This window comes from Zonotrichia albicollis, chromosome 2, assembly GCF_047830755.1.
Source record: "Zonotrichia albicollis isolate bZonAlb1 chromosome 2, bZonAlb1.hap1, whole genome shotgun sequence".
In the NCBI taxonomy this organism is placed as follows: domain Eukaryota; kingdom Metazoa; phylum Chordata; class Aves; order Passeriformes; family Passerellidae; genus Zonotrichia; species Zonotrichia albicollis.
The window spans coordinates 117,660,354-117,683,532 of record NC_133820.1 but is presented as its reverse complement, the minus strand read 5'-3'; the positions used below and the strand labels follow the sequence as shown (position 1 = coordinate 117,683,532).

General features: G+C 34.2%; 1 protein-coding gene across 2 annotated transcripts in view; it reads left to right on the top strand.

Annotated features, from left to right (window-relative positions):
* NCAM2 (neural cell adhesion molecule 2) overlaps nucleotides 1–23,179 on the top strand; it is a 268,868-nt gene that overhangs the window by 137,230 nt on the left and 108,459 nt on the right. For both annotated transcript variants that reach the window (XM_074536167.1, XM_074536168.1), the window contains exons 2-7: nucleotides 367–441; nucleotides 1,413–1,619; nucleotides 3,872–4,015; nucleotides 8,278–8,415; nucleotides 12,776–12,893; nucleotides 17,899–18,059. In XM_074536167.1, the coding sequence (XP_074392268.1) occupies nucleotides 367–441; nucleotides 1,413–1,619; nucleotides 3,872–4,015; nucleotides 8,278–8,415; nucleotides 12,776–12,893; nucleotides 17,899–18,059 (843 nt within the window). The remainder of the gene's footprint in view (nucleotides 1–366; nucleotides 442–1,412; nucleotides 1,620–3,871; nucleotides 4,016–8,277; nucleotides 8,416–12,775; nucleotides 12,894–17,898; nucleotides 18,060–23,179) is intronic.

The following is a 23,179-nucleotide window of genomic DNA, read 5'->3' as shown; positions in this document are numbered from 1 at the left end:
GTAGATGGTGGAGTTAGTCAGGCATGATTTACCCTTGTTCTGTGTGTTAAAAATCACTTTTTTCTCATTTAATTTCTAGTTTTATGTTCATGTATATTTCTATCAAATTTTCTTTTTTTTTCCCCTCTTCTGTAATTTTGTCCTCAGATTTGGGACATAAGGCTGTCAACGTGTAGCATCCTTATTTAGATTGTTTTCTCTATCTCAATATCTACTTTTGCTCTAAACATAAAAATGTCTAGTTATAATTTCATATTTGTAGAACAGTTTCAATATACAGAATGAAAGTAATAAAAAACCTGACAATATAAGATTTAAACTGATAAATTCCCAAATATAATTTGCAATCTAATTTATATTTTTCAGCTTTACTTCAAGTAACAATTTCACTTAGCAAAGTTGAGCTCAGTGTGGGTGAATCCAAGTTCTTCACATGCACAGGTATGTATTAATTTTATTTGTAGGTATGTAATTTGTGTTAAATTTTCAAATTTTATTATATTAGTAGTAAGTAGTTGTTTCACAATATTAAATTAAAATATTGTTGTACATTCCCATTGACTTGTGAGAGCTGTGACAAATACTAGGACTTCACTGGCTTCACATTTCCAGCCTAGGATTTCTTCATTTCACACACTGAATCAATTTGAATTCTCTGTATCAGTACAAGTAGTTTATATCTGTTAGGATGCTTTTGTAGTTCAAAAATTGTCACTTATTTAAACGAAAGAAATAAATCCTCTCCAACTTAATGAGACATCCAAGGAGATTTTTTTTCCGGTGAGGCAGTAATCAGTCAGGAGAATGAGAATTTGCATTTTTAGCTGATTGATATGGATCCTTGATGGTGCTGAGTTGAGATCTTCCATTGGCAGTGACACATGGCCTGACTACACTGTCAATATGATTATCAGGTGACCTGACCTGTTAATACAGTCACTGTCAGCCTGTTTCTTTCCTATAAGACTTTATACTTTTTTGTGGTTTTTTCCCTCTCTTGAGATCCTTTAGCTGCTATTTACCCTGTCTCAAAGATTGTATATCTGCCTGCAGTTTTGTCCTGCCTTTCTTACAACTGGCATAATTTAGCAATTAGCTGACATTGCAGAATCACAGAATCACTTAGTGGAAAAGACCTCCAAGACTCTCAAGTCTATGTTTTGACGGATCACCACCTTGTCAACTAGAGCACGGCACTGAGTGCCATATCCAGTCATCCCTCAAACACCTCCAGGGTGATTCCACCGTCTTCCTGGGTAGCCAGTGCTTGACAACCCTTTCCATGAAAAAATTCTTCCTGAATTCATTTTCAATTCCTGACACTGCCCAGACTGTGCATTGGGTAGGCATACGCGTTGCACGACGTCCCTTCTAAATGTCTAAATTTGCATCGGTTTTGCTTTTGTTTGCAGCCATTGGTGAGCCTGAGACTATAGATTGGTACAACCCCCAGGGAGAGAAGATTGTTTCCAGTCAGAGGGTGGTTGTTCAGAAGGAAGGCATCCGCTCACGCCTCACCATTTACAACGCAAACATAGAAGATGCTGGCATATACCGGTGCCAAGCAACAGATGCTAAAGGACAAACTCAAGAAGCTACTGTGGTTTTGGAGATTTATCGTAAGTAAAATACCATCAATTGACAAATAAAAGACTCTTTTAAAAGACACTCGCATAGAGAAAGTAAAGCCTCTCAAAATATCATCCCAAGCTCTGAATTTAATCTTCCAAATAATTGCATAGTAAGTAGACATTAAGACAAAGATTTTAATTAATTGGAGGGCCACTTATAACTACTGTAGATTGCTTTTCTCCTGTATTTTAGGATGCCATCTTATGAGGGTTCACTGTCTGCCCCTCAAAGAAATTAGAAAATAGGAGGAAAAAAGTAGATCAGTATCATTCGTATTACAAGTGTGTGTACAGTTTACAAACTACAAAATATTGCAAATATGTGCATAAATAAAAGTGTAGGAAGTGCAATATATGACTTTAAAAAATAGATTTTTTACTGAATTGTTATTTTAATCTCTGTCTTTTGCTATTCTTGGCCTTATGAATGAGTTTTGACATAAGCCATTGAAGCTCAGTGTGATAAGTAACCAAAATGAATTTCAATTGCAAGCAACAATTTGAGGAGTATATTTGAAAAATAAATGCCTTCTATTGTATGACATTCTCTGAGAGATTTGAGTAGCTTTTTTCTCAGTGCTGAATAACTACATTGTGTGACATTCTTTAGATCAATCAAATGTACCGAAAAGCTGTGCATTAAACAAGCAGTGAAGATGTGAGGCAGGGTCTTTGTTGGTGAAAGATGGGGCATATGCCAGCAGCCCATCACATGAGTTAGGATCTAAGTTCATTGGAGAACAGTTTTTTTTAAATGTGAAGGATCTACAATGAGACAAAAAGTATAGAGTAGAGCAGTAAAGCACTGCTTCTGAGAGATACAGATAGCTCAGATAACAAAAAGACATAGATTAAAAAAGAAGATGAAAAAAAGAAAGTCTTCTGATTAAACAACCAATAAACGAGTGATACCAGTTAGAAGTGATTACTTGGTGGCTTGAAATCTCACAAATCAAAGGATTTTGATTTTTCAGGAATTCATTTGTATGCATAAAACTGTCAGTTACTCCATCAGCAGAATGCTGAGAAAAGTAGAAACCTTTAGAAGCATTTGCATGTGTTAATTTTAATAATTCTGAGGTAAGACAAACCCACAAACCTACACAAGTAATGTTAAGGTTTGTGGGAACAGACATGTAAAATTTCCTTATTTGTATTTGTGATGTTAGAAAAAAACAGGATTGCTTGTTGGTAGTCTTAGGGCCTGGCTTTTAGGACTCTCAGATGTCTGTGAGAGGTTTTTTCCTGACTTCATACAAATATGTATAAGACATGTAACAATAAAACTGTTCTCCCTCTGCTGAGGAAGTGTGTGGATTATTTGAGCCTGTACTCATATCTACGCAAAAAACAGAGATGAAGCTGCATCTCTGGAAAAAGCTCCCCAAATTTTACTCTGAAATTTAATTGGCCATCTTTGACCTGAGAGAACATAGGTTGATTTGTTTATTCTGTGTGCAAGAATTCTTCCAGATTTTTTTTTTTCTTTTTGCATGTTAGTCACCTGCATTGTATCTTATATGAGATCAAGGATTAATAGCATCTTGGACTTCTAAACCTACTGGATTTATTCGACACATGCGGAAAATCAAATATTATTTGTTTCTTTGAGATTGGAAGAATTAAAAGCCTCAGCAGACCTAAAACAATCTTGTTAATTCCTGAAAATAATGATAAAATTTCTTATGACTTAATAGTCATAATAGACCTAATAGGTTCTCACCGGCCTTTTAATGTTGTATTTTACTCAGCTGCTGTTTTTTGCAGTGATGCAAATATTCCACTTTTCTCATGAGAATTTTCCAAATTTTAATGTTTTTATGGAAGAATTAATAGAATAAAAACATGAGGTGTTAATTCAATAACAGAATAATGAGGAATAAAACCCACAAGAGAGTAAATAAACTATCAACATGAATATATAAACCTCTAAGATGTAGAATTTAAAAACTGTGTTCTGGAACATTGAAAACAATGAAAATATGTTTATAAAACCTGCAGAATGTATATAAATGAACAACATTTTGCATAATACAAAAGGATTGTACAGTAATTTTTACAGGCGGAGTCCAGGATGATCGGAGTCTTATGTGGGAAAATTATGTTATGGAAATAATTCTCTACTGTCACAATAAGCAGATTTTTAATAGTGGTGTTTATCTTGTTATTGAATATAATTTAATGCTATGTTAAGACTCTTACTGTATTGTGTTTTCTTTTTTTATTTTTTTCCTTTCCAGAAAAGCTCACTTTTCGGGACATAGTGTCTCCACAAGAGTTCAGGCAGGGGGAAGATGCAGAAGTTGTGTGCCGTGTTACGAGTTCACCTGCTCCCATTGTCAGCTGGTTGTATCGCAATGAGGAAGTCACAGCTATTGCTGACAGTTAGTATTTTGGTAACTCTTTCAGTTATACATTCCAATTCATATTAAAACATTATTTTAAAAAAAGGTATTTTTAAAGTCCTAGCGGACTTTATGGTGGATTTTAATGGGGGGTTTTGATTAGCCCGTCAGCCTAAATGTAATTTTACCAGGTTCTGTGATCTGTAGAGAATCTGTGTACAGTGGTTTGCCCCATGTGTCTTTTTTCCCAATGGGAATTTTGCCTAGGTGCAGCATGAGTTTCCAAATTCCCAAAAGATTTCTGGGAGCTCCCTCACAGGATCTCGTCCTGGTGTGCCTGGTCTGTAGGAGCCAAAAACATTTAAAACACACAGAGATGAACTTCACTGCAGACCAAGCTGTGATACTGACCTTATACAGCCCTGACTTTGGGGTACTTGCCCAGTTGCTCAGAGAATTCCAGGTGGAGAGGTATTTTGCATCATTGTGAGAGTTTGATCGTTATCCTCTGAGTTACAGGTAACTGGGATATAAGTAATCTGCTGAGGCTGGCCTGATAAAGCTTGGCTTAAGATAAATCTCACTTTCCCCACATGTAAGTTCTAAGTCTCTAGAGAGGCAATTACCTAGGCAAACAGTATTTTTTCTATTTACCCCCTACAAAAACTTTGAATCGTTTTTTTCAGTGCTGTCTCAATAATCATCTTAGCCAAAACAGGACTTTTTTACATTTTCTGGAAATTGAACTAACATTGTCAATTAATCAGTATTTCTAATTTCCCATCAGTTTTTCTCTCTGCATGTAATGAAACTCAGAGTACCAATACATGTTTAAAATTCTTATTCTTTCAAAAATTATTGTTTTTCTTTATTTCAAAAAGAAAATGAAGAGTTTGTTTGGGGCTTTATAAAGTCAAATAAGCAAATGTGGAACAGTTGTTAGGGGGGAAAAAAAGCTTGGTTGATACTGGTGGATTCAGTCTTTGGTTGCTCTCCATTGGGAAAGAAAGTTTTGATTAGGTTTCAATATTTTAGTCAACAGCTCTTCAGTAATGTCCTACTATTAGCCAGTATTTTATTGGACATTCTGGCTCAAAGCCTGGTACACATACAGCAACATTTACAAACCATGAGCCAAAAATTCCTCCAGATTGGGTTGAATGGCACGGGAAAGACATAAGCCCTTCTTGTCAGCCCCACCACTTAACATGTGATGTGACTGAAGGGGGAGGTCATGCGATTGACTGTTCTAAATCAGGCGTTTGAAGTTGTGTTGAGGGAATTGAGTCTCAAAAATGCAGTGATGATCTGGAGTAGTGTAATGCCCGGTTACTTCCAGATTCACCAACTCAAATCTGCTTAGCAAAGGGCACAATTTTATCAAGATATCCACGGCACAGTGAACTTCTGGTATACTCTGGGAATATCTACTGCTGTATCCATTTTTCTACAATGAAATTTGAAAAGCTATGCAGCCAACATTTAGTTTTTGTTTCCTGATACTAAATGAACCCTCATTTTTTCACTGTTTTTAAAAATGGAGATCACCTCCAGCCCTTCTGTTTATCTCACACATCGCATGTCTATGGTAAAAAAACCCCAAAAAAACCTACCAAAAGAGGTTTACCAATGCTTAAAGGTTTAAAGAGGGACTGGATCTCCCCATTTCAAAATATTTGGAGGCATGGTTCTGTATAGGTCATTGTGTAGGAGCAGAACAGGAGAAGATATATTTTGTTTCTGGTAATGTATGAAATGTCATTAATATTCAAGCTGGACTTTTAACAAACCAGACATAATTAGCGTAAATATGTTGATGATGTTAATGTCCTATAAAATTCTATCAGGTGAAGCATGATTTTTTTTTTTTTTTTCATTTCTCACTTCATTTTATGGTAGAATTCTTGCTACTAGTAGAAGTCATTTGTTTGATAGTTAAAAATAAAAGTTAAATGCTAAATCTCATCATCCTCCGATATTGAAAGGTGCAAAATAAAACAAGAACAGCTGAATAACAGGAGTTCATGTTCTTCAAAACCCACATTCAGTGAATTGCAGGAAGTCATTGTCCTCAGAAGAGTGCGTTAATATTGACTAGTTTTGGTGGGTTTACCTTGGTGAGCTCCCAGGCACCCACCCAACCTTTCTCTCACTCACCCCCCTCAAGAGGTTTACCTTGGCTGGATACCAGCTGTCACCAAAGCTGCTCAATCACCTCCTCTGAAACTGGACAGGAGGGGGAGAATATAATAAAAGGTTCATGGATCAAGATAAGGACATGCAGAAATCACTTGCCAATTGCCAAAACAGATTTGACTCGAGGAAAATATAATTATGAACATAATCAGAATAGAATAGTGAGAAATAGAAGTCTTAAATTGCACCTTTGCCTCATACCTTCTCTCTTCTCGTGCTAAACATGACTCCAAACACTGTCACCTGGTGCTCCTTCTTCCTCAGGAGAGGACTCTTCATACTCTTCCTCTGCTCCAGCATGGAGACACATCCATGAACTTCAGCAATCCTTCTAACAGCCTGCAGTTCTTCTGGAACAACTCCAGTATGGGCATTCCAGTCCTGGCACAAAACCTGCTATGGCACTGGTTCCTCTCTCCATGGGTTCACAGGTCCTGACAGGGAGCGTGCTCCAGCACAGCTTTCCCACAGGCTCACAGCCTCCTTCAGGCATCCACCTGGTCTGATCCAGGGGCTGCAGGTGGATCTCTGCTCCCTTGTGGACCTGATGGGCTTCAGGGGCACAGCTGTCTCTCTCTGGTGTGCACCATGGCCTGCCAGGGAATCTCTGCTCTGGCACCTCCTCTTCCTCCTTCTTCACTGACCTGGGTGTCTGCAGGGTGGTTCTGCTCAAGTCTTCTCACTCCTACCCTGGATAGAATTGCTGTTACACATTAATTTTCCCTTTCTTAAATCAGTTATCCCAGAGCTGCTGATAGGCTCAGCCAGGGGCAGGTCCTTTTTAGGGCCTGCTGGCAGTGGCTCCCTAGGACTTGGTGAAACTTCTAGAAGCTTCTCAAAGAAGCCACTTCTGTATCCCCCCCAAATTGTTGCAAAAAAAAAAAAAAAAAAAAAAAAAAACAACAACAACCCTAAAGACAACAAGATTATGGGAGAAAATGAGACAAAAAGTGTGTTGAGATTAAGCCAGGGAGAACGCTCACCGGCATTAGCAAAATGGGTTTGACAGAGGGGAAAATTAATTAAATTTATTGCAAGTTAAATAGTGTTGAAAGGTGAAACACAAGACAAAATTAAAGCAATATCTCTGCTCTCCTTTTTCTCAGACTTTACTCTTTCCTTGCTGGGTCCTCTACCTTGCCCACCCCAAGGAATGCAGGGAGATGGGGAATGGGGCCTGTGGTCAATCTGTGACACTTCCAGTCTGGATCCTTTCTCTGGGTTGTAGTTCATTATGAATTTGCTGTAGCATAGGATCTTCCATGGATTACAAAGGAAATATCTGTTCCTTGAGGCCAACAGATCAACACGTAAACCCAATAAACCAGTTCAAAGAGAAGGGAGAGGAAAAATTAAGTTCAGGTCCAGTTTACTCCTGAAGATTATAATTTTTGCTGCTGCATGTGCAGAAAAGTGTATACGTGGTTTTCTTTCAGAGCCTGATTTTACAGTGTCCTTCAGCTCCTCAAAATGTCTACTGAATTTCAGTTTATGCTGGCCTTTGCAGAAGATAGAGTGCTTTCTTTTTTGGGGTTATGTCTTTGTTGCCATTTCTGTGAAGAAGTGTTAGAAGGTGGTGAAATATATCATTGACCAAGAGTGAATGAAGAAAGGAACATGAGGAGGGAAGGACAAGCAAGCTGAAAATCATTAAACATTGGACTGTAGAATGGGCGCAAAGACAGTTAGTCTAGATGGAGAGGGAAACAGCATTTTGTTGCTTATTTTATTAAAAATTGCTCAATTTAATTTTTGAGTCTTTTTTTTTTCCATTTAATCTTTTTTTATTCTGTGCAAATGCTCACGAGTATTCTACTCATTTTGCAATAAATTTTTATTTAACCTACAGTTGGTTACTTCTTGGAGTAATAGGAAATTATGGGTGAAAAATCCAGATTGAATTCTAGGAATTTCAATGTGCTTTGGAATGAAGAAACCCCAAACTTCTCAGCCTACATTTTCTTTTTAAATGTACAAATATTTTGTCAATGAGTATTCGGACTGTACAGAGAAAGTACGTAAATATTAATAATTTAAGTTAGTGTTCCTCAAGTTATCTTGATTTATTTGATTTATGCCACTTGATCTCTTATTTTTCTTTCTAGATCGATTTGCGATATTAGCAAACAATAATCTCCAAATTCTCAAGATCAATAAAAGTGATGAAGGAGTTTACAGATGTGAAGGAAGAGTGGAAGCAAGAGGAGAAATTGACTTTCGGGACATAATTGTTATTGTGAACGGTAAGGAGTAAAGTTGACGAATTGACTTCTTGCTTTATTTGATTATTATGGCCTATTTCAACATGTATCAAATTCTAAAAAACCTTTATGAAACTGGTTAATATAATTGTCACACCTGTTTATTATTGGTTTCTTATAAATGTAATTCCTTAGTATTAAAAAAAAAACAACCTACTGTAGTGTGTAAATAGAATTCATTACATTTCATAATATCAGTAAATATAAACATGTAAAGCATATTTATAATAATAATAATGGATCATTAATATTCATCATTTACAGAACAATAATTATTTCAAGAATTGAATTTCAGATTGTAGTAGTTCAGTTCAGTCTTTTTTTCAGTGTTTTTGTCATTTACCCTTAAAAAACACGCTTGATTTTTCATAGTTATTCGCTTTCACTGTGTAACATACTTTGTGAGCTGTCCCAAAAGCCACAGATACATTTTATTAACAGCATTACTTACAGATTTTTTCAAATTTTATTTTTGTGAGGAATAAAATATGTGAGGACTTGCCTGAAAATTTGCATTATACATTTTATTAGTTTATAATAGACCTCTAAGAGGGAAAATCAATGAATTGAGACAAGAGGGAGCATTTAACTCAACCTCTCTTAAACTCTGCACTGACCTGGTGAAAGATAACTATCTCTTCATATATTGCCTGGAAAGGACACCGTTCATAAAGGGCATTTTTTATCTCTGCAGTCTGTTTAATGTCAGATTTCCAGTGAAATCTTCCTCAGTGTGTCTTAGGTTCAGAGCTTTAAATGCTGTGCCCTTGACTGGTCCTTCCCAGCAAACCCCAGTAAACACAAATCATTATGTGAGGTGAAGGCACAGCCAGTTTCAGCAGGAGGAGCAGATTCTGCCACAGATATTTCTTAGTCAAGCAGCAACATCTGAGGCAGAATTCTCTAGATTGTTGTGGGTGGTATGTTCTGGTGCTGCATTACCACAATTCCTGGTTATGTACAATTCCAACAGTGCACCTGGTAGCATTTAAAATGCCAACTGAGATTTTCCTCTCCTTCTATTAATGTACAGGGATATGAATCCACCTTCTGATTACCTTTCATCTATATTTATATGCAGCTGAGCTGAGACAGTCTGTATTTAACCTAAAACATTTGTTTGCAAATCATGGTCAGACTTCACATCATTTTTTGTTGAATTAAAAAAAATCTGGTCCATCTTATCATCTCTAAACTTCAGTCCTGGGAGGAGAAAGAGCTGCCAAATAAGTGATTATGACATGGTTGGTCATGTGGAGTGACATCAATTAAGAGCTATTTCCTGCTTCATTTATAGTAATAAATAGGTTTGCCTACATGAAGTTGAAGGGATAAAATTTGATCCAAAAAAGCTTTTAGAGTAATATTAAAATGCAGAAAAAAAATTCTAGTGTTTTAATATTAAAATGAAGGAAAAAAATGTAGTGGGTTTTTTTTGGGGGTGAAAAACAGCCTATAAATGAACTGGATTCAAAAACAAAAAAAAAAAAAAAAGAAAAAAAGAAAAAGAAAGAAAAAAAAGAAGAAAAAGAAAAGAATCAGTGATCATTATATAGGCCACCAAAAGCTACATAGCCATATATCCACTGCATGTCCTTTTCCAAAAGAGAAATAAAAAATACTTACTTTGAAGGATAATCCAAGCTTGTGATAAAAAGAAAATATCATCACGAAAGAATATGTATGTAAAAGTTTTTCAACTTTAGAGCTTTACTGAACTTTATTTCCTCATCTTGCTACAGTCACTGTAGAATCTACAGGAATTTGCAAAATATATGCTAAAAATATTTCTATAATAAGAATGAGGTGAATTGGAAGGGACCCACAGGAGCATTGAGTTCAATGAAAAAGTTGTCCTGGTTTCAATTAAACCAGGATAGAAGTATGTAAGGTCTCCAAAGCAGGATAAACTGAAACAAAAGAGCTCAGGGGCACTTTATGAAATCTGGCATACTATGTTAATTATAGTAGTTTGTTTTTTTTAATTAAAGTTTGCATATGAATAGTTTGCAAATGTACTCAAAAAAATTAAATCCTGCAACAAATTTTGATATCAGAGTAATTTCTAATGTATGGAAATCCTTGGAGGGTTTAATGGGTAAGAATTTGACAGATAGATTATCTCTTAGAAAGTTTATGTTTCTTTTCTACTTTCAACGCTAAAATTATTGTAGCATTTCTTTTCTAGTTGTATTTACAGTGAGATCTGAATGTCACGATTTTCTGTGGCTACAAATGGTTTATATAGAGGAGAATGAAAGAATTCAAGTCCTCCTGTAAACAAAAATTTATTTTACTTGTTTTTTTGTCTCGCTTTGGTTTTCCCTATTCTTTTTTTTTCCCCCTAATTTACTACTTAGCTTTACTTATTGCTATCTGAGAAGTTCATAAATTAAAAAGCCATCCTGATCTCAGTGAAGTTAATGAAAGAGAGCTATTTACACAGTAATATGGGACTGAGTTTTGCCACTCTGCTTTAAATATGAAATGAGAGAGACTTACCAGCATACCTTCCGTTCACTTTTCCTCTTGTGGCTTTACACTTTAGATTCAACCTATGTACATACAAGCATGAAAACAGATTTATTCCTTGAAAAATTATGAGCAAAATAAAATTTTACTTTTCAAATGAGAAAATAATATTTAATTTCATTGTCATTGCGGTATCTCTTGTAAGATTGAAGCGCTTAAGTAATGCACTGAACCAGGTCACAGTCCTGGAGTTCTTAGTGGTGAACAGTGAAGAGCCTGCTACTTCTAGCAAACAGCTATCTCATCATGTTCCCAACTATTTTCAAGGTCCAGGCATTACAATAGGTCCAGGCAAGGTCCATTTACAAGGTCCAGGCACTGCAAAATAGCTAAAAAGCATTAAAAGCTTTCTAAGTAGGATTATGGGAATTTTTTTTTTTTTTGGAGATGGATAAATTCCCATTGCACAGCAGAAAGGTTTTGTGTGCTGAGTAATGGCCCATGCAATTTCAGATAGGAAAGAAGTGATCTGTGAAACACTATGAAACACACCATTAAAAAGTGTGAAAAGTACATAAAAACACACAATTACTTATCATTGATAATTCTGGTACATGATTTTATATTAATTTGATATATTTAAGATTCAGAAGTGAAAAGGCTTCTGAATTATTTGGTAGAGAGCCACAACAGTTGGTTTTCAAGAGTGGGTGAGAAAAATCTGGTGGAATGCAATGGAACACTAAAAACAAATTCATTGGGGTTGCCTGTTTCATCTTTTAACTAGTAAAGATAAAGATGATAACTGAGTCACTCTGTCATCTCCCAGGATTTTCTGGATAGCTGACCTTTATTTTGTGAAGCCCTAATCTTTTCCCTTTCCTCTCACTTTCTGTGGTATTCATTCTTCTCCATATACCAACTCTCATCTAATCCACTTGGATTGTTTTTATTTGAATGTTTCATAGAATCAGAGAATAGTTTGGATTGGAGGGACTTTAAAGACCAACTAGTTTCAAACACCTGCCATGGGCAGGGACACCTGCTGCACCCAGTTCCTCAGACCTGCATCCAATCTGGCCTTGAACACTTCATATTTGAATGTTAAATAATAGAAGAGGATATGTAAACAAATATGTTAAATACCAGCCTGTGAGTTGTTCTGTCTCCAATATGATTGCTATTTTTTCAGTTGGGTAGAGGTTCTTTGCGAACTCTTATGATTTTATAACAGTTAAAAATGTTATTATTTGATTATTATTAATATTTTAAATGTTATTTTTTTATAATGATTTAATCCCATCAAGAACAGAAAACATTTGTCACTATGAAAACAAAATTAAATTCTTGGAAATACAAATAGATTGTATCCATTGGGTGCACATCGCATTGGTGCATCCATTGCATTGCATTTGGCCTTTGGAAGCTGGTGATATTCCTGGCTGGGAAGTGTGCTAAAGCTCAGTAAAAGGATTGAATATGCATAATCAGGGCTCCTGTATACTGATCCCTCTTTTAGAAACACTGTCTAACATCAGGACATAGTTTTATGTCTTATGTATGTATTGACTTATACATGTTAGGTCTAATTTTAGTCATCATAGAATGTTCTTTAAGAAAATTGAAGAACTACTGAAAAAAGGCTTCCAAAAATTCATTCTATTAAAAAGTTATAAATGTCCTGATAATATTAAAAATGTTGAATTTAAGAAATGTGAAGAAAGACTACTAACAATAATTCACATGGTAACTTGATCCCTAATTGCAATCCCAAATTCCCAAATTAGCAAAGGATCCTGCGCTTTGAATTTCACCAGGAATACCTAATATTTTATTTTTCATTCATTGGACATAATGTTTGATTTTTCAGTGCCCCCTACGATCATTCTGCTGCAGAAGTCCTTCAATGCCACGGCAGATCGAGGAGAGGCAGTAACTCTGTTCTGCAGAGCCGCTGGATCGCCTCCCCCTGAGATCACTTGGTACCGGTGAGTTCAGCCCAGGTCTCCACATCAGAGCACATTGTTTTAATGTGTCCTGATCTTCTAGCACAGTCCATTAAGCTGTGCCAGCTTAATTTCTCCACTGAATTCTAAGATCATTTTCTGTCCATTTCTATTCTCACTGCTAAGGCTGGATTAAGCATTAATGTGTGAACAGACTCACAATTTCACAAATTCAATTGCACTCAGGTTGCCAGCGAGGTAAATGCAAAAAGTACCAAAAATACCATATTGCCATTATTTCTTCATGTGTGAGTGGAAAAGAAATAAGTTCATATCTCAAAAACAGTACAAGAACAATCTAAACACGACTTCTGCACATAAACACACAGATACGTGTTTATCCAATAAATAAATATCCAGTATAGGTCAGGACTACAAATAAAAAAAAAAGAAGTAACACTTTCCACATTTGTAAAAACAGATTTTAACCTTCACTCTCTATTTAAATGAGATTCAGAAAGAGATACAAATTTAGACACTTGTTGGACCCAGGAATGTGTCATTGACTAAGTTTCAGTGTAACTTCATATAATTTTATCAACATAAAATACTTTGAAAATGGAATTGCTTTTAAATCTCATGTGTGTTTTTTTCATAATATCAATGACATGAGCATAGTATAGCTATGCCATTTGGGAGCACTTACCATATAACATTTGTAAAAACTTAAATATCTATTTACTCTGTGTTCTTTAAGTTTCAACAAAGATATGCATCATTTCTGGAATGTAAAGTATCTCAATATCTCAAACCAGTGCACATTTCTATTTTAGACCTGAATAATTTGCATCTACTTACATTACTTCAAGTGGATTAAAAGGTCATCCCATTTTTAAAATGGGCATAGAAATGATTTTCATCAATTCTTCACCTCCTTTGGAACATTTGAACAATGTTAGATTTGGTTTCTCTCTTTTGATATCTTAATCTTGTTATGCCAAAGGTCAGTTGTGAAGTTGAATTTTTCTCTCATGCAATTTGAATCCCAGGAGATATAAATAAATAGAATGCAAAGGTAATTCTTTAATGTGGCTTAGAATTCAAAATTTAGTAAAGAGGAGGAAAAACAACCCCAAAATATTATAGCCCAAATCAAAGAACTCATATTAAATTCAGATCATGTTATTTTTATTTGATGTCAGGACATTTTTTAAATTCAAAATTCATAAGAGTTGCCTGAAATCTGCTCTCCTAAATGTCTTTGGTGTATGACAACATGCATCATGGTATATATGAAGGAAGATTACATAAATTTCCACCATTTGTGGATAACTCCAGTAGCAGTTGTGGGATTTTTTCCATGTTTTATAAATACCATTGTACACACACAGTCCAAGTGTCTTGCAGAGACACTTATTTCTGTGTTCACTGATCAGAGCCCACTGAAGGATTTCCCTTTGGTTGGACAGCCCTTGAGGAGCTAAATTTTTAAACAATTCATTAAATATTTTTTGTAATGATTTTCCAGAAGCTTTTGAGGTTTGTGGACTGCATATTGAATCATACATGTGCAAACTTCTGTTCTGTTTCTCTTTCAGGAGCTATCTCATAATAAGGAATATTGGCTAATGTCCCTCCCTTCCCTTTTGATGTTTTATTTTTCCCCCTTTGATTCTCTTCTAATTTTATCTGATTAAGGTGTAAATTCTTGTTAGTAAAAAATGTTCTTTTTTTTTTTTTTTATTTGCTGACACTGAGATTTTGTAAAATGATACATCCAAAAGAACATTTATCCATGGGACAATATATTATTATTGATACGCAAGCAGGGAAAAAATGAGGAAAGATAATTCCTTCTATTTTTAGAGAAAGCAAACAATAATAAATGGTATTCTATTCCTAAATTTCTGCATCAAATTTCTGAAATCTCTGTCCTAAAATTTTCAGGTCCATGATTTCATAATCAGATGATCTCTTCTCCTGTCTTTGGTCTTATTTAAAATTATGTCAAGATAAAGGCCTTGGTTTTCTACAATAGTTCAGCCAGGGATTTTTCAGTAATAAGACTGAGCATAGGAAAACCTGATCAACATATTTTTCTTTATTTTGAGAAAGATCTAGAAAGTATTTTCAATGAATATTAGGGAAGTTTATCTAAACAAATTTATCTAATCTTAATATGCTTGTCATCCACTGAAAAGCTAATTGAATATATTTTTCAGAATAGCAAATTATTCCCTATTTGGTTCTGTTTAGTATTCTTCTTGATGTTGAAAGTAAGTTGGTACTAAGCTCAGTTTTACTGTGTTTCAGTTTTAATAAACAAGTGGAATTATATCTTGAATTTGATAAAGTTTTACTAGTGCTTTTGTAAGGATTATACTTATTTGTCACAGCAAATTAAGGGAATTGTGTTCAGTTTTAAACCCAACCTCACCTTTTATCTATGTGAGTTCAGTCATTTTATTTAATTTCTCTCAGGTTAAACATTTTTTAAATGGCTTGGTGTAATAAAGTGATTTCATGGAAGCCTGTTTTCTGAATTCTCTGATTAGCTAGGTATAGCTAATGGCTTCAGAGAGATGGTGTTAGATATTCTAACAGAAAATCATAATTATAGCTTTTCCTGATGTCTCATTACAAAATATTCTGAACCATATTCAGTCTCCTGAGGAGCTGTGGAAAAATACTGACAAAAAGGGTGGTAAATGATTTTTTACTCCATTCTGCTCCAGGATTTTGTCTTCATGGTGTAAAAAGTATATCCATGCTTGTTAAGGTGGTTCATGAAGACTGAGGACTTGTGTTTACACATTTCCATGTTCTTCTGCCTTTGTTGCCTTTTAAAATGGGCTCTCACACCCATATTCAATCATTCAGTCAAATGAAGTTTCTTTATTAAGTCCTGCATAATCTGCATCTATTCAAAGGTAGTCTTACAGTCCACTGCTATCTTAGTCAACTGAAAAAGTAAATTTTTTGAATTTTTACTACCCTTGTTTCCTTTTTGATTTCCAATGAACTGATTTTAACAGACCAACTTCAGATAGGCCATAAAAAATATCTGTATTTTTAAAATCAGATGACATTACTATTGAAGGGACTCGTGTTGACTGTAAGCAAGATGGTGGACAAAACAATACTCTCAAACTTTTAGCTCTTGGCTGGCCAAGAAACTAGCTAATGTGATGAAGCTGAGCTATTTAATTGACCATTTTTATTTCCAGGTGCTGATGAGATTTAGTTTAGATCAATTTGAAATGGATTCATCTGAACTAATATGTCAGTTTTTCTCCAGAAATCCTTTAGTGCAATTATAAAAATTAGTCACTTTGAAATACCTTGTCAAGAAGAAAAGGTCATCAAAGTGATATTTATCAATGTATATATTTTGTTGCTGCTCTATTTCATATATTTATATATTTTATTGATATTTCGTGGACTAAGAGAATCTAATTAATTCTCCATGGAACTGGGATCTCTGTTGAAGCTGATATTACATCAATGTAAAGCATAACCTTCAGAGAGGCAATGCACTAATGGAATTAATTTAACCAGGAGAGAAAGATAAAGATCCTAATGTAACTACAGGTCATGAACTGGAAATCTTTACTCATGTGAATTGTCCTACTGAAAACATTGTTTATAGCTGTGGAGATAATTTACACTGCTAAAGTTTAGCTGGATCAATTTCCTGGTCTTTGCTGACAGGACTTAGAATTATCTCACAAAAGAAATAATCCACTTTAAGTATATTATTCATGTTTTCCTGTTATCCAATATCAGCATCAATATGAATCTCTCTGCTCACTAGAGGGTCCAGGGAAACGCTCATATACTCATTTATGCTGAGAAACTGCTATAGATATCAATGATTGTGAAAACAGGTACCTGGAAATTACTTCTAACCTTGAATAAATACTTTTCTCTCCTAAAAGAAATCACCAGGGGTTTTTGGTTGTTTAGGATTTTTTGTTGTTTGTTTATTTATTTGTTGTTGTGTAATGGGTTTGGGTGGCTTTATCTCTTTGTTCTGGTTTTGGTTAAGTTTGGTTTTCTCTAATATAGAAAATCAAGCCTTTCCTGTTCTGTAAAACAGTTTCTGCGATTTTCTTTGGAATGGAAGTGAACAAGTATCATAATAATGTCTTGAAGTTGGTAACTAAGTGAATTATAATTATTTACAAAAACATGTTAGTACTAAGTGCAAACTATGTGGATAACAGGGTACTCCTCCTAACAGTTACGATCCTCCAAAGGAAAAAACAGTGTCCTCACTTTTAGAGAATATATTATTTAGGAAAATATGAAATATATGTAGCTATCATTGTGTGAGAATAAAATGGAAATATTTTTTGATCAAATCTTGAAAAAAATGTAATGTCTAAAGCTAGGAATATTGAATAAAATATAATTTTTGAGTAATGCCCTCTTGAAAAAGCTGTGTGCAGGCCAAGGTGGCCAAATGGACTGGTCAAGCCTCAATCAGCCCTCAGAATTGCTTGCAGATTTTATTATTTCTGCACCATCTGGTCACAGCTCATTCTAACATCTGGAGACATGCCTGCCTGCTAAGTTGTGGCTAGCCAACAACAACTGAGAGGAAATAATTTGGATGGGTTCTTGATGTGCCAATAGGCTCTACGTGAATGTAATTTAATTTTTTCATAAGTTGCTACATTGTTACTACTGTGAACTGCAGCAGTTACACTTGGAAAATATGCTTTTATAGTTTCTCACATACAATATACAGCAAATTTTCTTATGCCCTCCCTTGAGTGTAAGCTATATGTAAGAATCCTCTTCACAACCATTTTTTCTAACATTAGGTCAATATTGAACATTTAAGAATAAAGGTATTATAGTATTTTTATGCATATATATATATATATATTTTACCCTGACAAATTATTACATTGTGATTTTTGAGGGTAGTGTAATACTAGTCTCTTCACTCAAATATTATTTTCAGCCTATTGATGCTTCTATAGCACATTGTTACTGGATGTTAGTGGCTGATTTATACCTTTTTTTTTTTTTTTTTAAGGAATGGTAAACTTATTGAAGAAAGTGAAAAATATGTCCTGAGAGGAAGCAATACACAACTAACAATAAGAGATATAAAAAATATCGATGCAGGTCCTTATATCTGCAATGCTAAAAACAAAGCAGGAAATGACAAAAAACAGACAGTCCTTCAAGTTTTTGGTAAGTACTGCATAATATGGTCCATCTTTCCTTTTAAAATGTAAACAGTAAGGAAATAGGTGTTAATCCGCAATTTTCAGTTCAATAGTATTTCTGCAAGGTGCCTACTGATGCAGCAAAGTGCTTTTTGTATGATTTTACAACTTCTTTTGTCCCTGTTGGCTGCCTAAACCTTTACATCTGAATTTCATTTTGAAAAGGTTATCTTCAGCATTTGCTTTTCTGCTATTCACATGCAGTGTACAATGGAGTGTTAAATAGTTAATTCACTCTGGTTTTAATTTAGAAGTTGACTGCTTGCAAGAAAACCAAGGGGGGAAAGGGGAAGTTCTGAAAAGGGCAAAAAGCAGGTTACCTTGACCTCTAAGCAGTGAGGGTTTTAGTAAAGCAATGCCATGAAGAGGCCTTCCTAATTTGTTTTTTTCAATTTATCTTTCTTGATGTCTATTTTTTAATTATACAATTGCAGATGTAGTCACAAAAATGTTGTGTGTGCTGAGCTTCAAAGGATAAAAGTAATAACCTCAAACCCCTTATTTCTCTTTTTATGTTCCCCCACCCCACCTGTGCTAATGATTCCCTCCTTTACATAGAACTGATAATTTATTTGAAGTTTTGTTGAGATATAACCTAGTGAGAGTGAGTATTCGTGAGAATGTCGAAAACATCCCTCAGAATCACTGTGCAAAACAAAAACGGCTGTAACTTACTTATGAGAAACCTACAAAAATGAATGTCATGGGGTTTATACATATATATATATATAAATATATATATATTAAAAATATATAAAACATATATATATACATAAACATATATAATATATATATAAAGAAATTATATTTCTCTATAATACAAGCTATATTTAATGTAAATATATAAGTATATATTTACATTAAGTATAGCTTGGATTATAGAGAAAGATCATTTCTATTTCAATAGTTAAATGCCGTACTTAAGAAAGAATTAATTAAAAAAAATGAAATATTAAGGATTTACCATTAATTCCCAGCTAAATTAATAATTTATGAAAGTGAAAGAGTTCTAATGGGAGAGAGTAATCTGATAATTGACATTGAAGGGGGTAGATGTGTTGTTGTATAATGCTGTGGGGCCTGGGAGCCTGAGGCTGAAGCCATGGTGCCAGGTGAACATGGCTGAGCTCCCACACATCCCACTGTCTCCTCTTTGGAAAACTCTTTATGCTGTGTTGTTTCCAGCTCTGCACTCCAGGTGCATTGCCTAAACACTGGCCTGTTGTTCTGAGGTACTCGGGAGTTATTCTCAAATGAAATGATGAAATAAAATCTTAAATTTTATCCCAGCCCCAAGAAGTACAGCATCTTGGTTTGGAAAACTGAAATATTTCATTCCACTCCATTTCCGAACTTAAAAATTAGAAATCACTTTCTAATTTTGATATTAATTTAGGGAAATTTCAGTCTGAAACAACTGCATGTGTTATACAAGTAATTTTAAGTGTGCCTGAAATTTACTTGGTTTCTTCCTTGCCTAGAGCAAGGAAACTTTTTAATGAAAGGGATAGGGAAAAGGAGACACCACACTGGGTGAGAATTTCCTGTATATATATATTTACATCTTTTAGCAACCATTTTTCTGGGGACTCCATGGAAAGAAAAATCCTACTGTTTTAATGGATACAATGAGTTTGTTTAATCCATTATGAACCTACACATCATTAATGTTTCCATGACATCCTAAACTCCTAAATTTCTTAGGTATTTTCTTTCCTGCATGGAAAATACTGTCTTATGTTTAAGTTTGCACAGAATTCTCTAGAGTGTCTCCCACATCTCTGCCCTAAGAGGTTATAGCTAATTTGTAATAGATTTTAATGTCTCCTACAATAAACTTCACTTTTATCTTTTATGTCTTTCACACAGATTATATACAGTCATATATCCAGACAACAAGTACTTATCTTTTTTCCATTAACTGTGTTAAAGAAAGTGTCAGTCTGAAAATGACAAGGCAGATGGCTGGTTATTATAGCTAAATAGTACACAAACAACTTGTTTATGTTAAATTGACCTATTAAATTACATTTTTTTATCTCACTCCATTAGCTTATTTGTCTCACATGTCTGCTATCTTTAATTTTAATTTACAATGCAAACTCCTTAGGGCAACGACTACTGTTTTTACAACACTGCTCTGGCAATGTTAAAATTCATAATAACAGTAATATAACCATAATTTAGTAAAAATAATAGTAACATTATAGAATTCACTACTTAAACTTTCTAGAGCACAGGACTTTTGAATAAACATGCTCATTTTACTGTCATATAATAGCTACATATTTAGTTTCCATACATGACCTAGATTCTTTAGTTTAACTTTAGGTGTTTTTCAGTATCAATGCTAAAACCCCTTTTTTATTCTGATGTAAAATGCTTACTCTGACAGTTTTTCTGCAGCTCTGATATATAATGTGGAACCTATAGGCACATGCCCTGCCTTCCCCAGTTCATCTGTATCAGTGCTTTGTTCTAAAAAGAGAGAAAAACCCTGTTTCTCTCAGTCTTTGTTGATATGATTCGATTATCTCTGTCTGCCCTCCTCTTATTTGCCAGTTTTGGGGGTTTTTTTGTATCATTAGCAATTACTATCTAAAAGATCTTATCTGTGAATGCTTAGAACTTGTGCTAAGGTTTTTAATTCAAATTCATTTATGTCTACTGCTGAACAGCTTTAAACCATAGGTATTCATCCTTCAATTCTTTAAAAATATTCTCTGATTTATCTCTGTTTGGTAGCTATCACTTTCACTTATACTGTTCCACTTTATTTTTTTTCTTTTATTTTTTTTCTTTATTAGTAGTAACTAGCCATATTTATAAATTTGTGTGTTTACATACATCTAAATTATATTTTTAAATTATGAAATACCACACTTTTACATTTATGGAAAAACCAAAAAAAATTCCAAAAATTACTTAATAAAAAACACTTGATTTAAGAACAGTCAATAAATTCAATTAATTGATGCTTCCTTACTTATTAATTGATATCTTCTTACTTTCTCCAAAGTAAGCACTAATTTCTTCATCATTCCTTCTCCAAGGTGATGGCAGTAATCTTCATTTATGTTACAATAAAAAATATAATCAGACTAAATGAAATAAAATTAGCTTTAATTAAAGACATACTTGTGCTTAGTATGAATAATGTTTATATTCCTAGGGTTTTCATTTTGTTCACTCTAGTTTTTTATTTCCACTTCTTTATCACTCAAATACGTGGTTATACAATTTGATGATACTTAGCATTGTGGTTTTCAACAAGTATTCTCTTTTCTGTACTTAGGTCACAGAAAACTACATCTATATGTTTAATAATTTATTTTCCTGGAAAGAAAAAATATTCTTTCTTTAAGTAAAACCAATAAAAAAAAAATTAAAGGGAATTCTAGCATAAGTTAATATGAAGTTCTCTATAAGTGTTTTACCTCCATAATCAGTGAGAGGGCAGTCTGAGTAATATATTATTGTAAAAGTATTTCAATGGCATTTCAGTGGGTTCTGACAAATGACTTCACAAAAATCAAATGAGGGGATACCTCAAAAAGCATTACAAAAGACACTTTGTACTTAATGCATTGTTTAAACACATACTAATTTTATTTTCTAGATGCCTTTTTAATTATAATCTGAATGTTGTTTAGTGGAAAATTTTTTTCAGTTTTTTTACATTCAAAATGTAATTTTTGTTGATCATTGAGAAACTGTATGCTGTTATTAATGTACATTTTTGTCATCTGACAGATAGGAAGAAATATAATGGACCTCTCCTATCTTATCCCTCTTGTGTTTATTTTAAATGCTAAAATTCAAAACTTTTATGTTTATTTAGTCCTTCAAAATCCATTCACCTTGGAACCAAAAAGGCTGTCTTGTGATTCTGAGATTGGGGTGACAAGTTGTCTAAATTTTCCCCTTATTTTCAGTCTTAATGCTGCATTCCTTTATATAGTACCTGGAGCATGCCTTAATAATTTTCTTTTGGGCTTAGCAAGTAAATTTATATGTTACATTTTATACATATTTTTATTTATTTATATATATATATATATATGTATTTCTAATAGATTATATTGTATATATATTATATATTATATATTATATATTATATATTATATATTATATATTATATATTATTCATATACGTATTTAATATGCTTTTTGTGGTTAGTTTTGTTTGTCATGAGATGCTTTTCAGTACATACATGGAAGCATTTAATTTAAATTCACTGATACCTCTGGAAGGAGAATGCCATGGATCTGTGTATGGAGCAATCAGTGCCTGCTCCTCCCAGAAATCATAAAGTTCACCAAGTCCAGGTGTAATGTTAGTGATGCCTTGTGAAGGCTGACCTGGAACAGAGACTAGGGGGAGTTAAAGAATAAAGTAGGGATCTATTAAAAGGCCTCAATGGATTCACCTTGGGTAGGAGAAGAGCCCAGCCAGGGCTGCACCCAAGATGAACCCAAAATGGTCACAAAATGGATGCTGGTCATGAGGTCCCACGCTTTTATAAGTTCTGGTCCATTATCATAGTGGAGTTTATTGTCCAGTTACAGCTTTAGATTATGAAGACCCATCCTTCTTGTTTTTCTCTCTTCAGACCTCTATTGTTTGTGCTCTTGGGCCTGAAATTTGGATCATTTGTCCTTGGTCCCCAGCTAGGGAAGGAATTGTTTTGTCTCCCTGCTCTCTAAAGAGAGCTCATCATCCCCTAATATGAAGCTTAAAACTGCACACTAAAGCAGGACAGAATCTGAAAAATACAAAAGCTAAAACCTGAGGCATCATTAGAAGTCCATGTACTTTCTGCATTCCTTTTTCCTCCTTATTACTTCCTCACTTTTTAGGAATAATTCTACTTTTTAAAATAAAAAATATCCAATCTGTAAAGACGGTGATAACAGCTGTCCCAGAAGACAAGTCTTAAACCCTTCTTAGTGTGAAGCAGCAATAGCATTTTACCATGTTTCAATAACACCATCCAAAGAGAGAGACTCAGTTCATGGTGTGCTAAGTCAGGTCAGCATTTCATACTGGCATTTATGTGAATCCTTATTGTAAAAGGAATCAAA